Here is a 16,681-nt window from a genome sequence, read left to right as displayed (position 1 = left end):
GGTTTCCACACTAATGCAATTATAGCAAAATGCCACTACAAAGATTTCTTTTGAGCAAGTGCCTGAAGGAGTCAGTCTGAATTACATATTGTTCTGCAGGAGTGTAAAATAACCCTTGTAAAAATGAAGCTGGCTGTCAACCAAGATCTATTCCTCCCCGACCCCCCCAAGCTTTTTTAAATAGCTCTGCTCATTAGCCTAAGGTCATATCAGTACTTGGATAAGAAATCACAGAAGGTGAGAAGTGTGGATATTAATGTTACATATAGACATTTTTGAGCAAAAACAATAGGTGTAGCTCCAAGACAAATTACAAAAAAAGAAATGCTGCCACAGTTCACGCTTCATCCTACACCATCCACCAACACCAGCACTTAGGCAACAAAATGCACAGCCAGTTCAGGCAGATGATTCAGCTACAGGCTAATTTTTTTTGAAAGCAGAGTTTAATAATTGGTTTAAGTCAACATAAATGTGGGACATTGCCATAACAGGAATTTCTGCCTCCCCCCCAACGTATCAGGTTCCCGCACCTTCACTGTGCTGATATGAGCACTCACAAATCTTCCGAGCAAGTCAGACCAGGGAACTGATTTGTCTGCAAATTAATCCTTTTTTCTAAGGTGCCTTAGTTTTAACAACCAGCAGTTCCCTCACCCACTATGCCACAGGACAAATAACCCACACAAAAGAAATACACTGAAAAAGCTTCTTCAGACTCCTAAAAGGAGTTTGCAATGCACCCTACAAAAACCTGTATTAGCATAACTGAGGGGACAGCAAACCACAGGTAGCAAGGAGGAAATTCTGAAGAAAACAGCCTTACACACACCCCTCGCATCAAGTCACTGACTTCTGTATGCCCTGTTTTAATTTTGTGCACAAGCTACAGCTCATTTTTCCTTCATATTTTCAAGGTAGAATTCACTAATCTACTCAGAATTCTGAAAAGAAAAAAAAGTATTGGATTCGGGGCTTTTTTTTTTTAATTTGCTTGTTTCTTTCCTTTAAAAAAAACACCAAAACAGATGCCTCCCAATTTAAATATTAATATTTAAAAATCCAGTTTTCAAGTCGATTAAATCTTTCTATTTGGAAGTTCATGAAAAATGGGAGCTGTGAGAGTAGATTGGAGTATTTTTCTAAGGAAAGGAAAAACAGTATGATTATTCCAAAGCCAAGAAACAGCCCCTTGCTAAGGTTGCAGAACTTAAACAGCTGGGAAATAAGACTCAAAACTACAGGTAACAGGTAGATTCAGGTTTTTGCTGTGGAAAAGTCAAGAATTAATGCCAAAATCATGATACAAATAGTGCATCCTGGAGAGCTATCAAGATGAATGAATCACAGCCATAGTACAGTCAGGGATTATAGTAGCCAAATGACTTATAAAGTGCTGAAAAAGCTCAGTGGGCCCAAATTTAACAGGTGACAGATATATATCATGGCAAAAAACTGCATCAAGTGGCCCATGTAAATTTAGACACATAATGAAACAGAACATCCTGCAAAGGGGAATGTCTTAAATCATGGGAGCATCTTGGATGGAGGGAGAGGAAGGATCCTTTGCTGCACAGAACTGACAAAGAATCTCCCCGTGAAAGACTTTAAAAAATAATTTTAAAAAATCACTATTAAGTACATGATTCAAAGACAAAAAACACCTGAGAAAATTAAGGATGCCCTAAGAAAGAACATATCTTGAAAGATGCAGTTTGGATCAGACAGCAAACTTGAATGTTGAAGGGAATGACATCAGCTTAAGTGATTCAGGCTGGGACTGCCTAGTGCAAAAAATATCAAATCAACAGATAAAAGAATTACTAAACTCTGTGAAGGTGCTCTGCCCACAAAGTGGTAACCCCAGAATAAGTCTGAAGGACTTCTGTTCTTACTTAATAATGTACAAGTAAACTACCTCTGAAGAGACCTGGGTTTAGCAATTGCAATCACCTAGGAGCCTGAAAATCTTAAGAGGATGATTGCAAGATCTGACTCAAAGCTGAAGTGAAACTCTGATACCCCTGTGCTTATGAGCAACTGTAAGAAAACTCAGCAGCTAGGATGGGGTATGTTACACACCGCTGAATATACTGGCAGCGGAAACATTTGGCAAGTATCAAGGCAGTTGCTCACTCTTGCAAATGAAGTTGGCAGCTGCATAAGATGACTCGAGAGTGTCTATAGGTAGTACAGGCTGCAAAAGTTCCATTAGGTCATCATATAGTCCTCTTTACTGACGTGACAGCAAGACAGTGCCAAGTCATTCGATCTGCCTGTCTTATGAGCCTGCTGCAGCAAGGGGTAGATGAGAAAGTTTTGAATTCCAAAGATCTCTCATAGGGACAGCCGTTTCATGGGTAATCCAGAAAACTAAAGGCTGTAGGAATTATTCATTAAGCAGAGGGTTGAGGATGATAGTTTTGTGAGCCAAAAGTTGCAAGACAACTTCACCTGGAAGTTAAAGTGCTTAAATAATTCTCACCAGACATTTTAGAAATATTTTTAGATCATTTCAGTTGTGCTTAAAATAACTTTCTCATTTCACTTTTTTTTTCATCCTCATCAACACTTTCACCATCAATTTTTCACTTTCTTGTTCTTATCTTTGCTGTGCCTGAACCCCTCAGACCACTCCTTTCCTTTCTCCTGCACAATTATTTCTAAGCATTTCTAAACCTCTGTCCTGCTTTGGTGGCAGGGAGAACAAGGGGAAGCTTTACCTTTTTTTTCTGCATATATTTCTGTGATCACTATCTAGCACATATTAACTTCTGTTAGTTCTTGCAACTGCTGCAAGTACAAGGGTCCATGACAAACAGAAAGCGCAGATGGTAACGGTAACAAAGTAATTGTAACCTTTACAGCACTCTTGAAACTAGTCTGAGTTACACAAGGCCTACTCCAGAGCTCTTACCATAAAATTCCAACTACACACTTCCCTCCCCTCTGCTGTCAGGCATTCTCTCAACATTTAGCCCACTGAAATAGGAAATATTCAAACTAGACAGATAAAATGCCCCCCATACCTAATTTTAAAGAACTTAACTTCATCTCAGTCTGACGTTCCAGCGCCCACACATTCAGATCCTTCAAACTAAGTTTGGCTTAAAGCTACAGGACTCTGAATTATAATATAACATGACTATACAGCACCATGAATTAGCTCTTCACTTTATAAGTCATATCCTTAAAAAAAGGAAGAACTAAGAGCACCCATTCTTTACAAATTCAAAAGTGCATCCAGTTCCTAATACATGCTTCTATCTTCTCTGATCCTCTCTTCCAACAAGCTTTTTGCTGATTGATCAGAAGCAGATGAGAAATACAGAAAGATTTAAAAGTATGATTTTCTCAGGATGTCACTGAAATCCAGGAGTAAAACTCCTTAACACCAATGGTACATTAAGAAGGGCATTATTTATTGCGGCGCCAGATGCATGGAGGATCGTTCCACCTACCCTGCATGCCAAACTATTTTGCGAGTCCCATTTTATGTTACACAGTTACACATACACATTAAATTTCTCAGAATTATTTGCATATGTATGACTCTTCACGCCTAGGCAGTTACGCCTCCAGGTGGTCATCCGGATGACCTGATGGTCCTCATCTCTTCACTCGGCTTCATCCCATTGTTTGCCCCATGACTCCACCAGTTATTTCACACATCCCTTACTTAGCACTCCTTTACTAACTCCTGAACCAGCTCTGCCTGTTTTCTGCTGCAGACCCTCTCTTATCATCATCTGTTCTTTGTTTCACAAGATTGACTCCCTTGATTAGAAGACCTTTCAGTCATCCGTTGTGAGACTGGAGATGGATGGCGGGGGCTTAAGCATTAACAACTGGAAAGAGTGGGTCAGCTTGACGTAAACTTTGTGCACATTCTTGTTCCAACTAAATCAGAATTTGGTAACTGGGGAGTTTAGGCAACAAGGATATTTTGCTTAAATTCTTAAATCCCCAATAGCAAAATAGCCTCTAGAAAAAGAAATGGTGTAAGAGAAGCCCAGTTTCTGCAATTCTCCCATCTTTTCATAGAGAGATGAAAACTTTGGAGATTATGCTTTTAAATACTAACCTCAAAATACCTCCCCCCATGCACTGTTCCCTGCATTTGACATAGGAGCAGCTTTCTCCATTCTTAATTTTGCTCAGCGGGTATTTTGAGGACAGTGAGATAACCATCTTATCTTGTTGATTTTAGGGAAGTCATATTGTGAGAAAACCTCTGTTTCAAGGGAAAACTTAAGGCCCAAAGCTAAAAGCTGGGACTGAACCCTAGTTACACTGGATGTTACAAACAGGATCCAAACAGTGAGCATAGCCACAGAAAGATTTAGTGACTATCTTTGAAGGGAATCCAGGCCAAATCTGTAATAATAGTTATGATAGCTCCAAAAAACCTTCCCATTCTCTTCAATAAGGCATTTCTTGTCTCTTCACCTGCTAGCTACATTCTCTCCATCATCCCTTAAATTCACCTTCATATCTGTTGAAGACAAGAGAGCTGAGGGAGGGGGAAAAAAAGAAACTAACCTCCATACCCCTTTCCAACAGGTGGGAGAGTAGAAAACATCCAAGAAATTTCAAATAGCTATGTATTTCTCTTTTGCCCGTCTTCAATCCTTACCCACACAGAGCCTGATAATAAATTTTGATAATCAAGAAAATAAAAAGAAACGATGTGTACAACTTCCCTCAGAATGAACAAGGAAAGTGAAAGAACTGTTACTGCTAAAACGGAATCCCTGAAAATAGTCTCTATGTAGAGTATTTCTTAATTTCATAATCTTTAAAGTTATGGTATTAGATAATTTTATTTTATATATATTGCAGACTATATGCCACGTGTTTGCATGCAAGTCCTAGTGTTACCAAAAATTGTAATGAGGAAAATGCTCCAAACCAAATGGTAGTTTAGAAAGCCAACATTGGTTTATTGCAGCACTAGGTGCATGGGGGATCCTTCCTCCTAACATGTACACCAAGCTGCTCGAGGGTACACTTTATATACAGTAGAGTACTTGCATATTCATAGTACATTACATATTCATTTTCATTCACGCCCAAGATTGGTTACCAGTTTCTCACTCCTAGAGCATATTAGTGATTGCAACACCTTATCAGCTTGTCTCTTCTTGCAGCCAGATCTTTTTCACTTGGAGCTTTCTTTCTGCATAATTTTCATAAGTGTTCTTATCATTATCTGTTCTTTGTTTCCCAAGATTGACTCTCTTGATCAGAAGTCCTTTCATTCATCTGTTTTGACAACTTGAGATGGTGGGGACTTGAGTATTTAACGACTTGAGGGGCTGGGTCAGCTTGACCTAAATTTTGTGCACATTCTTGTTTAACTAAATCAAAGTTCAGTAATTCAGGAGTTTAGGCAACAAGACTGCAAGATATTATCATATCAAATTATAAATTGTGTTGTACTAACTGTGGAAATATCATTCTAGAATTAAGCAAGACTGGATTTGCTTTACAGCAGCCTATTAAACTGCATTGCAGTTGGCTACCCTGTCCAGGAAAGCAGCCTTGCAGTTGCCGAACATTATACGGTATGTTGCCATTGGTGGTGAAAATGGTGTTCCTCCTTGGTAATGCTACTACCACAGTGTATATTACCACTCAGCTGCTGGGCAGCCCAAATTCAAGATGAGTAACATTGGTCAGAGATGTGAACTTCTTCAACAAGCTAGTACACTATGCTGTCTTGCTTGCTTTCAGTCTATGGCTACTGACTCCACATTATCTGATTATTGCTACAATCCGGTCATGGTTTCTCCACTGATAGACTTTAAAGAATTTGGAAATTTATGGCTGCTGTATTAGGTGCTTCTGACCACAGAAACAGAGGACAGCATTCTGCTTGGTATGTAGTTCTGGTCACTATGACAAAGAAGGTGATGAATGTATAGGAAGGCAAAAAAAAAACCAAACCCCAAAAACCCCTAATGAGTCATGAGAAAAAGTAATATGAGACTAAAGAATCTCTCTTTTTTTTTTTTTTTAAGTCCTGAGGGCTTTAACACCTTAAAATTACAGTAGTAAACTTACTTTGCTAAAATGCTGTTCCCTGCTTTGCTGTCATACCATCTCCATGCATAACTGTAAACAATGCATGACCCCAGCCGAGAGGAACTCTTGAGTATGCATAATCAGATGCGGAAATGCTAGGCAAGGTCTTAGGCCAGCAGCAGAGTAGAAGACATCCTCTCACATCCCAGGGAAGAGCACCAAGCAAAAGGTGGTGTCCTTCGGAGATGCCAGGTAGTCCCAAAGCTGCAGACCAGAAGAGACAAGTCATCTAGGACTAAATAATCATGGAAGTCTCAGTGAGAAGTCTACCTGCAACACGTTGGCTGCTGGGCAGTGGGGCACTAGGCCAATAGGTGACAATCTGTGTGTATATTCACCATGATTTATGTATAAATGAACACTTCTGGAACCAGTGTCAGATCAGAGGTATAGAGAATTTTTTGTCTGATACATAATACATCAGTCTAGTTTTCTTAACCAAGCCCATCTCCTGAGATGAACTGATCAAACAGGTACAGATGACACCTGAACAGTAAAGAAACTATCCTGAATTGAGAAACAGCTTATCTATTATTTGTCTATTCACCATTATAAACCATTCTGTCTGTAATATTGCAGGGAGAAGGAGGTCATTTTAGATCACAAAGAGCTAGCAAAGTAATTTGATACTATTCTAAATAAGAAATTACAACAAAATTTACAAACTTGCAGAATCTAACTTGCAAACAATGCAGTAATAAATTATTTGCACTCAGGCATCCAGTAACAACTGGTAACTCAGTACAACTAAGGTGTACTTGGTAATTATTAGGTGATAGATATTTATGCAGTATCTTTTACCCAAAGATTTAACTGCTTTACCAACTGTTTATAAGATCTCAAAGGCCCACTGAACTACAGCTATACATGCAGCTCCACCACTAAAATAGACAAATGGTAAAAATAATACTGAAATATCTTTTTCAGTTCAATCTGTGAAGTGCAATGATAGAAATGAACACAATAACAGAAGTGTCTACTTTTGCAGATATCCAAGTAATTCTAACAATAATATGCTTCATTATGATATGTCAGGCCTGAATATTTTTAGTTGTGTTATCCAGAAACAGAAACTAGGCAGTTAGACTGAGATAGGACAATATGACAAATCCTAAAAATAACATTTTTTAATCCTCTGATTAAAAGTGATAGGCAATTGATTGCTACTGTCATAACAATGAAATGTGGATTTTCTCTTACAGTATTCAAATTTATCAGTTAAGACGGGTTTTATTCAAATCGAGTGACCGGAGGTACCAGACTAGCTTGTAACAATGTTCTAGAATGCTGAAGGAGCCAACAAACATTCCTATTACGAAAATAAAACTGACTTAAATGAGCAAAGAGTCTAAACCTTATAGTGTACTCAGTAAATACTAACATTCCAGAGAAGATAAAATAGATTCAAAACTATATGCAAATAATAGAGTTACTATCATAGGCATGAAAAGCATTCAGAAACACCTGTCAAGAGACATAGGGTGAACACATTAACCCTGTGATGAAATACAGTTACAATCTGTGTTTATTGTTAGCTCAAAGATAGCATTTGAGTATGACTTCTGACAGTTTCTCTTGGAAGATGCATTAACAGATGTTAGCGATGGATGAAAGACACAATATTCCTGAATCAAAAAACAAACAGGAGGTGAGTTGTAACAGAATAAAACTCTGTATCTAGCTTTTCTGTTTGCCTACATCAGGTTTAAACAATGAAATCTCAGTCCAACTAGAATGTTGTGTCTAAGTATGCAGGTGAAAGAGCTATTAATTTCCACACACCATACAGTAAGTCCAAAGGAAAAAACAGAGCAGCATTCTCCTAGATTAAAAAAAAACAACAGAAAGCAAGCTGTAAACTGAGATGATAAGCATGTATTAAATTCATTAGGTATGTTCTTTAGATGAATAAAAAATATTTATTACAAACATTAAGTTGAAGAAGGCAATGTAGGTAAAAACCTCAGCTCTGGCCTATCCCACTTAACTAGCAACACTAAGGAGACACTAAGTACAGTTCAGAGACCTACCTATCCATTGTTTATTCAAATTCAAATTTTGTTGTTGTTGTTATTGCTTATAGGTCCTCAGAATGTAATGAGGACAAGTAGAAACCAAGCATTTTTAAGAGCTGCAAAAATATCCTTCCAAAAACATTTACTATTCTGTTTTCAATTACTGTTAAATAGTTTAGTAATGTTAAAGTAACTTTCATTTTTAATGAGCACGCAGACTTATCTGATAGAATTCTCTGGAGGCCTGTGAGAAAAAGCACTAATGACAATGTCAAATAAATCACCCCCCCTCCACACATTCATTGTCAGTGTCAACAAGTACTATATTCTGAATACTAAACAAAGGTACCAAAGAGATTGCCGTGCTCTTTGCTGCTTAAAAACAAGCAGACACTGTTTCATAGAGCAGTAGTAAAGATCATTTTCCTACAAAGATATTTATTTATGCAAAAACATAATTTTCCAGCATTTACAACTCAATCACAATTAGTAAACTGCCTGTTGAACAGCACGTTCAACATCTTAAGAGTTCAAACTATCTTAAAATCACAACACATAGGTTTCACTCAACAATAGTTGCTACAATCTTATTAAAATGTCTTTAGAAATCTCTCATAGAATTTCAGAGTCCCTTACACTATTTTTATTTATGACATTTTAGGAAAAAGTTTATTTTGAAAAGAAGCCTAGAAAAGCAAGTATTTTTTAAAAGCCAGATAGTGTATAATGTTTAGATTGATGCTATCTAATCAAATCCTTACTTGTCTACTCCAGGAAATGGACATCATGTGTCAGATAAGTTTTTCTGAAAGAACTGTGCAGCATTTTCAGGGCTGGGTTTCAGACAGATTAGCTCTATCAACAGTGCAGTTGTCCAATGGTCCACAGGTGTTTCACAAGAATTTCAATGGAAACCAGGGTATTTATTTACACATTCCACTACTGCACTGGAAACCCAAACACAGCAGCTTTGCGCATGATATCAAGCTAACAAACAGTTTATAATCTGCATTAAATGATATGGAGACAATAAACCAAAATAATGCATACACACTCTTTTTCAATTTTTACATTATTTTAATGTCCCTTTAACAGAGAAGTCTTGTTTGGCTGCAGAGACTGGAAGTCAGATATAATTCCATTACAATATTAATAAGAAAAAAACCCAAACTGACTCTGGCTTTCACAACTGGTTTCCATTACTTCTGAATCTCATACCAAAACCAGCTTTGACAAAACAATTTCATTTCACACTACAGGAGGTTATGGTTTACACAATCTACGTAATTGCTACATTAACTGAAATGAATAGCAGACAAAAGTGACGTAAAGGGCAGAAGCTGTCTTGGAAAATCTGTTGTTAAGAAATTACTTAACAGAGCCCCAATGCAGGACTGTTTTCACAGTACAGTGCTTACATCACCAGTGAACCTGATGACCATAACTAACTAATGCTAGATATCCTTATTTTATACCATATTTTATCACAAGTTTACAAAGACTTGTAGGGTTAGCCCCATTCTACAGACGTAGAAGGGCTTTGGCACAAGACGGCTTGTTCAGTCACTCAGAAAGGTAGCAGAACAGCATCAACAGAAACACTGTCTCACTCCGCAAGTTTTTTGACTATTTTGCTAAAGTCATCACAGAGAATCCATACCAGCTACACCTGGAATTCATGATACTGGAAAATATTTAGTATCTTCTTCCACTTCACACCATTTTTTGTTACAAAACCTGCTGATTTCCCAGATTATTTTGGAAATAAATCCACTAGCTATCTTTCAAGTGCACTGCTAGACAGAACCAACAAACATAAATTTTTGCAGACGTACCTATAGGGAAGCAGGACCACTCAAACAACTTGTCCCATACACACTGAAAATTTTCTGCAAGTATGAGCTTCATCAGAAGAACTGGAAGTTACAGCACACAGCAGATAAACACAAAAGCCGTGAGACCAGAAGGACTTCAAACATAGAAGGAGGCTGAGTTTTCCCACATTAGTTCTGCCAGAATGCATATACTCTGGGTCACATAACATGATAATGGCAGCATCCTCTCAGGGCTACCACAGGGGACTGATCAACCACTGTTTTCTGGGAGTAAAACCCAACAATAAGAGTCAATAGGAAGGGCTCTCCAGAGCACCTTACAGAATGAAGGGGATTGCTGCCTACAGGGGCCAGGAACTCATATGATGCTAGAAATGGAGATTTATACAAGGCTTATAATCGAATTTTTGAAGGAAAAAAAGCAAGGGAAAGCAAAAGGGGGCACAGATGAAGGTGGTTCAGGGAGGAACAAGCACAAGAAAATAAAAGGAAAAAAGCAGCCACTTTAAACAGGTCACCACCTGGTATGCTTGTCCAGCAATGCACTGCACCCTATTGACACAGTTTGTACCATCTTCTTATTAAACTATATTTCTAAATATTTTCCTGGGTGAAGGGACTCTATTCTGAATGCCTAAGTGTGTATGGAAGCGTACATGTCAGCAGCTGGACCTGGGCCTCACACAAGGTCACCTGGCCCAGGTATCTGACACACCAGCAAGCAGAGAGGCCAGAGCCCATGCATACCACCTGGGTACACGTGCCACTGTGTGATTCCCTAGCAAACACCAAGCGGGACTAGCTGGCAAGTAGGATAAGAGGCTTGGGACCCAAGTATTGGAGTAGCCACAAGTCTGGGCCAGATATTAGAGAGACCAGGGGGCCTGACAGTTAGCTACTGGAAGGATGAGTAAGTCCAGGCAAGTTACTGGAGAGAGCAGGACATCTGCGGGCTGGCTACCAGTAAGTCTAGCTACCAGAGAGGCATGTTTGTATGTGTGCATCTCTTGAGCACAAGACAACTGGGAGACCAGTGGATCCAGGACCCCCACCACTAAGTACATAAGTGTCTGAGGCCAGTTACTGGAAGGACCTATAGTGTGTTTTTCGCTGTGGGAGCACAGGTCTGAGTACCAGCAATTGCACTGGGAGCTGTGGGCCTTAGTGGTTCATATGCCCACGTGCCCACAGCAGGGGAATTCAACAAATCAAAAAGCCAGCTACTGAATAGACTGAGCGCATAAGATCAGTTAGAGAAGCGTAGTGGGTTTGCGTGGCAAGGTTTTGGTAGCAAGGGGGCTACAGAGGCGGCTTCTGTAAGAAGATGCCAGAAGCTTCCCCCATGTCCAACAGAGCCAATGCCAGCTGGCTCCAAGACAGACCCACCACTGGTTAAGGCTGAACTCATCAGTGACAGTGGCAGCACCTTATGGGACAACATATTTAAGATGGGGGAAAAAAATCTGCACAACACAATTGCAACAGGAGAGGAGTAAGACCATGTGAGAGAAACAGCTCTGCACACACAAAGGTCAGTGAAGAAAGAGGGGGAAGGAGGTGCTCCAGGCGCCAGAGCAGAGATTCCCTTGCAGCCTGTGATGAAGACCATGGTGAGGCAGACTGTCCCCCTGCAGCCCATTGAGGTTAATGGTGGACCAGATATCCACTCCACAGCCCATGGAGGACTCCACACCAGAGCAGACGGGTGCCCAAAGGAGGCTGTGACCCTGTGGGAAGCCCACACTGAAACAAGTGTGCTGGCAGGTCTTGTGACCCTGCAGGGGACCCACGCTGGAGGAGTCCATTCCTGAAGGACCACATCCCATGGAAGGCACCCACACTGGAGCAGTGTTTGAAGAACTGTGGCCCATAGGAAGGGCTCATGCTGGAGAAGTTCATGGAGAACTATCTGGCGTGGGGGGGGACCCCACACTGGAACAGAGGAAGAGTTTGAGGAGGAAGGCATGGCAGAAATGTGTGATGAACTGACCATAACCGTATTCCCCTGCACCACCTGAGGGGAGGACACAGAGAAATCTGGAATTAAGTTAAGCCTGGGAAGAGAGGAGGGGTAGGGAGAAGGTGTTTTTTTTCTGATTTGAACGGTAATGAATTAAACTCATTTTCCCCAGGTTGAGTCTGTTTTGCCCATGACAGTAATGGCTGAATGATCTTCCTGTCCTTATTTCGACCCACAAGCCTTTCATTATATTTTCTCTCCCCTGTCTGGTTGAGGAGGGGAATGATAGTGGGCTTGGTGGGCACCTGGCATCTAGCCAGGGTCAGCCTACCACATGGAGATACCTATATTTTCTCTGTGTGTGTATAGATATACGTATATTCATTTATTTTCCACAAACAGGCTTTCACCCTGATCAGCCAAGAGAGGGGAACACGATGTGTCCACTGATGCCTGCTTGTGTTTGCCCGAGTGCTGTGTTCTCTGTGTTGGCCTGTTACCAACCACATGCATATGTATATAAGTATTGTATGTATGCCTGCCTATTAGGAATACGTGCTCTGCATCAATATTGGCTGGACCCTGGGACACAGAGCTATGGCAGCTTTACTTCTGTAGGGCTTCCAGATTTAGCAGCTCTTATCACAAACAAAATTAAATATAACTTTATTAAAGCTTTCTGAATTATAATTCTAACTATTAAGGAATCAAGGTAATAAGTGGTCATAAAATGCTCTTTTAAAACTACACTCATTACACAAAGTATTGTCAATTAAATGAACCCTAAAACAAAGGGAAAGATCATTATCAATGTAATTAATTATGAGGAAACAACAGTGAATTAACTGTAAGACAGATGTTGAAATGCCTGAGCTGGCTCCAAGAGGAATAATTTTCATCCAGCAATGTTATTAACCGAGTACAAGTGCAACACTTCCAAGATGCACTGGGCTCCTGAGGTCATACATCTGCATTCACACAATGCAGAACATCCCTGCACTGTGTACCTGTGGTCAGGGCACATGAAGGGTGGGAAACGAAGACAGTCAACCCCACACAGTCATTCAGGTCCATAAAACTGCATTCAAAGATATGCATCAAAGACATTTCAGTATCTTTGCTTACTACCTAGCTTTTTGAAGTAATAGTCATTACTACAGGTCACAAGTAAATAAGTGCACACACATGAATGAACAGAACCAGTTCTGCTCTGGTGCTACTCTACAGTTAGCAGCCCATGCTTGAACCTCAACTGCCCACTGGAGACACTGAAGAAAACAGCTCGGATCTTGCACTGAAGAAAAGAAACCCTCATGAATTCTGAAAAACGTGAATCCACTCAATTATTAGCATTCTCTGCATGAGGCTCTGCATAAGTTTTCCAATTAAAACACGCTTCCACTATTTAGGGTATCCCAACTCTCATCTTAGTATTGCTCTGGATTACAGTGAGTTGGCTATAGTACTCTTCTGAAAGACATAGATAGCAGCACTATCAACTGGATCCTAAACCATCAACTTCCTTCCTTTTCTATTTAAAAAAATCATGTAACATTTGTTTCTTTCACTCTCTACCCAGTAGAACACCAAATCATGCCACTATTGCATGACCCTTATATTAGTACTTCATAGAAGTTTAGTAAGTAGCATATCATTCATAAACTTTAAAATTCTCTTAAGACACATGGAAGTAAATAAGAAAGAATATCTTACCAGCTTTGGGTGTATTTAATGTTTTCATTTCCATCTTGCTACACTTATTAATGCCAAAACATGCTTTTATGGTCTTTACTTTTCCAGTTGACTCCACAGACTGTGTAAAATTTGCATTTTCATTCTGGCCATATATTTTAGAAAGCAGTGAAGCACTTCTCTCTTTCTCATCGATCTGCAAAAGAGAAACAAATTCACAATAGCGTTTGTTTCATGCAGCTGAAGAGAAATGGAGAAAAGAGCAACAAGAAAGGATCTTTAATAGATACTAATGTTCATTATCAAACTGTCTACATAAATATATACATCCCTACACAAATACATGCAACCCAGTGTTCACATCAAAAAGCACATGCACAGAATACCAAATACCACTTACGCAAATAGTTTATTAATTGAATTTAATTGAAGTCTTCTGTAGATAAAATCAATAAAAACTGTGATGCTTTTTTTGGTTGATATTAAAGGTTTCAGAGGGAGTTCCTTGCAGCAAAACTGCAACTCAGTGTACTGATATTTCATTACCAAGTATCTTGGGTTTTTAACTGCTTTTGCCAAATCGTTTCAAACATTTGAATCCAACAATGTCCATGCCAAGATGCAATCCCTGCCTCCACTACACTGGGAATTGTATTTGGGCTCAATACTGATTACTTTTATTTATTTGAAAAACATTTTTCTGCATCCGCTTCACACATTGAGAAAAACCTACCTGAGAAGCAAGATCAAGTGCAGTAAGAGCAAAAATAATAAAAATCTGTTCTGAATAGACCGATCGTTTAAGCAGAGATTGTTTGCAGTGAACTCAGATGCTATCTTTTAGTTACAATACTGTACAAGCATACATTTTAGTGCACTGTTCAGTTTACCTCCTTTAATTTCATTTCTTGATCCATCTCCTTAGTTTTGTTCTTGAGAGGAACTGTTATACTTTTTCCTGGTGGTATAAACCTTGTTTTTTTGGCTACATTTCCTAGCACTTGACTTGGAGCTGCCGATCGCCTCATACTTAGTCGTACTGCTCTGGAGGGTGAAAAGGAAGGAAGGAAGCAGATAAAGACAACTGCAGTCAAAATAGGCTTTAAATATAAAAATATATCCATAGATAACAACATAAACACTATTTTAGAACAAAATAAAAGATAGCATAAAGGATTTGCAAATAACCATCTTAATGCACAAGAATAATACAATTTAAGTAGTGTCGTTGCAATGCATTGTTTATGTACTAAGATCGACTACAGCAAATTCTGCAGTTGAACACTTTTTCATTTGTAAAGCAAATAATGCAGTTCTCAATAGCAAGAAATGCTCTGGAGATGTGCAGTGTGGGGCTGCTTAACAAACAAACTAGTTTATAAAAGAAAGACAATTTGAAACAACTATTCTAAACACTTAAAAGGTAATTTTGAAAAGCCTATTATTAGTGCATAATGAATCACAAATGTTGAAGGTACGTTTCATATCTGGGAATAGTATTCTGCATTATAAGTCAATTATATTGGTCAGTCAGATTCACTATACTAAGATTAGAACTCAGCAGAAAATTATCTCAAAATTACAGTGGATATTGTAACTCAATGTTATGTCTCTTAGAACATGGGAAGGAACATACTATCGGTTTTCCTTCAAAATATAAGACCATTATTCCCCTAAACACAGGACAAACCCAAACATACACCAATGTTAATATGACAAAGCATACTTGCAACCACTGGAATAAAAAGTTGTAATCTTAATACTTCAAAGTAGTAGAAACAAAACAAGAAAAGAAAATTCCAATAGAACATCCCATCAGCTGGAATGATGAAGACAAGCACGGTACAGCAATTTATGGAACATATTTTGGTTTAATTCTCCATTTTTACCATGGACTGTTTAGTTTAATTGACCCCCTCAACTATTAGGTAAAAATAAACCATAATATGGATTGCAAACACAAACTGCTCTACCATCTTGAAAGAGTGTTTGTATCCCGCTGCAACAGCCAATGTGTTTCTGCACTTTTTTGACACTACTCTGCACTCCAGTGGCTTACTAAGGCACAACAACCTTTCTTTCCAAGATACACAGGCAAGTGGTAACAGACTACTGTCAAAATACTTTGCAAACGTGCAGACACTAATGCGAGTATGCTATCTGCTTCACGTCTGAAAAATTAGCATATATACAATGCTGTTACTAGATGTAAACCTTAATGACAAAATGGCCTGAACTGCTATTACTTCCATTGTGACTGCTATTAAAAGTACAAGGAGAGAGGTCTCTGGCTGCGTCAACGGTGGTTCACATAAGTTATGCCTACTTGACAACAGTGTTAGCATATGAACTTTAGTTAACCCTGTGCAATAAGGGAGTAGCTTGGTTATAACAGGAGTACCTGTAGTGTAAACAACCAATAGTTACTGTGAAAGCTGCAAGAGTGTCAAGAACCTTCCAGAGGAACAGACTGTGAGTGTCAGCACTGACCACAGCCGGTTTCAGGCACCATGTGAATTTTAACAAATTCTCTACCCAATCCTATAATGCACGGTGACACTTGGGAAGACAACCCAGGACACTCCACAACTCCACACGAGGACTGTGCATAGCATGCCTGAACTACTACGCTAATCCTGCCCACCTCAGTTCTGCAGCTTGTCACTTATCCTGTGGAACAGGGGAATTGTGCAGTTCATAAATTGCATGTATCTGTGATTAAAGTGTTTTGGTTTCCAAATCAGTTTGGACTTTGCACTGCCATTTTGTCTTCAACCACTAAAACAGACTCATAAGAAATTTGCAAATTAGTGAGAAATTTAAAGATATGACCCTTGATAACTCAGTAACTTCACTCCTGTCAAATTTAAGAACATGTAATAATATTACCAGTATTACCTACTTGCAACTACAAAAGCCATTAGGGGTTTGTGTTTCTTAAAATGTAATATTGCTTCCAACAATACCTCTCTGTCTTCAAAATGTAAGCTTTTATAAAATATAACAACAATATAAACCACAAAAAAATAGTTTTATATTTTGTATCTTTACAGTACTATACAGAAAAAAGGCCATTATGGATGTGCAACAAA

At 39.0% G+C, this 16,681-nt stretch overlaps 1 protein-coding gene across 1 annotated transcript in view; it reads right to left on the bottom strand.

The window, feature by feature from the left end:
* The window catches only part of RAD54B (RAD54 homolog B), a 70,225-nt gene that overhangs the window by 52,499 nt on the left and 1,045 nt on the right, over nucleotides 1–16,681 (bottom strand). Inside the window, exons 2-3 of the mRNA XM_005231011.4 lie at nucleotides 14,480–14,633; nucleotides 13,611–13,785 (exon numbers count right to left, since the gene is read on the bottom strand). Of these exons, the coding sequence (XP_005231068.2) occupies nucleotides 13,611–13,785; nucleotides 14,480–14,617 (313 nt within the window). The 5' untranslated portion in view covers nucleotides 14,618–14,633. The remainder of the gene's footprint in view (nucleotides 1–13,610; nucleotides 13,786–14,479; nucleotides 14,634–16,681) is intronic.

The sequence above is a fragment of the Falco peregrinus genome, chromosome 3 (assembly GCF_023634155.1).
Source record: "Falco peregrinus isolate bFalPer1 chromosome 3, bFalPer1.pri, whole genome shotgun sequence".
Classification (NCBI taxonomy): domain Eukaryota; kingdom Metazoa; phylum Chordata; class Aves; order Falconiformes; family Falconidae; genus Falco; species Falco peregrinus.
Note: the sequence above shows the minus strand (reverse complement) of the source record. Positions and strands in the feature narration are given on the sequence as shown.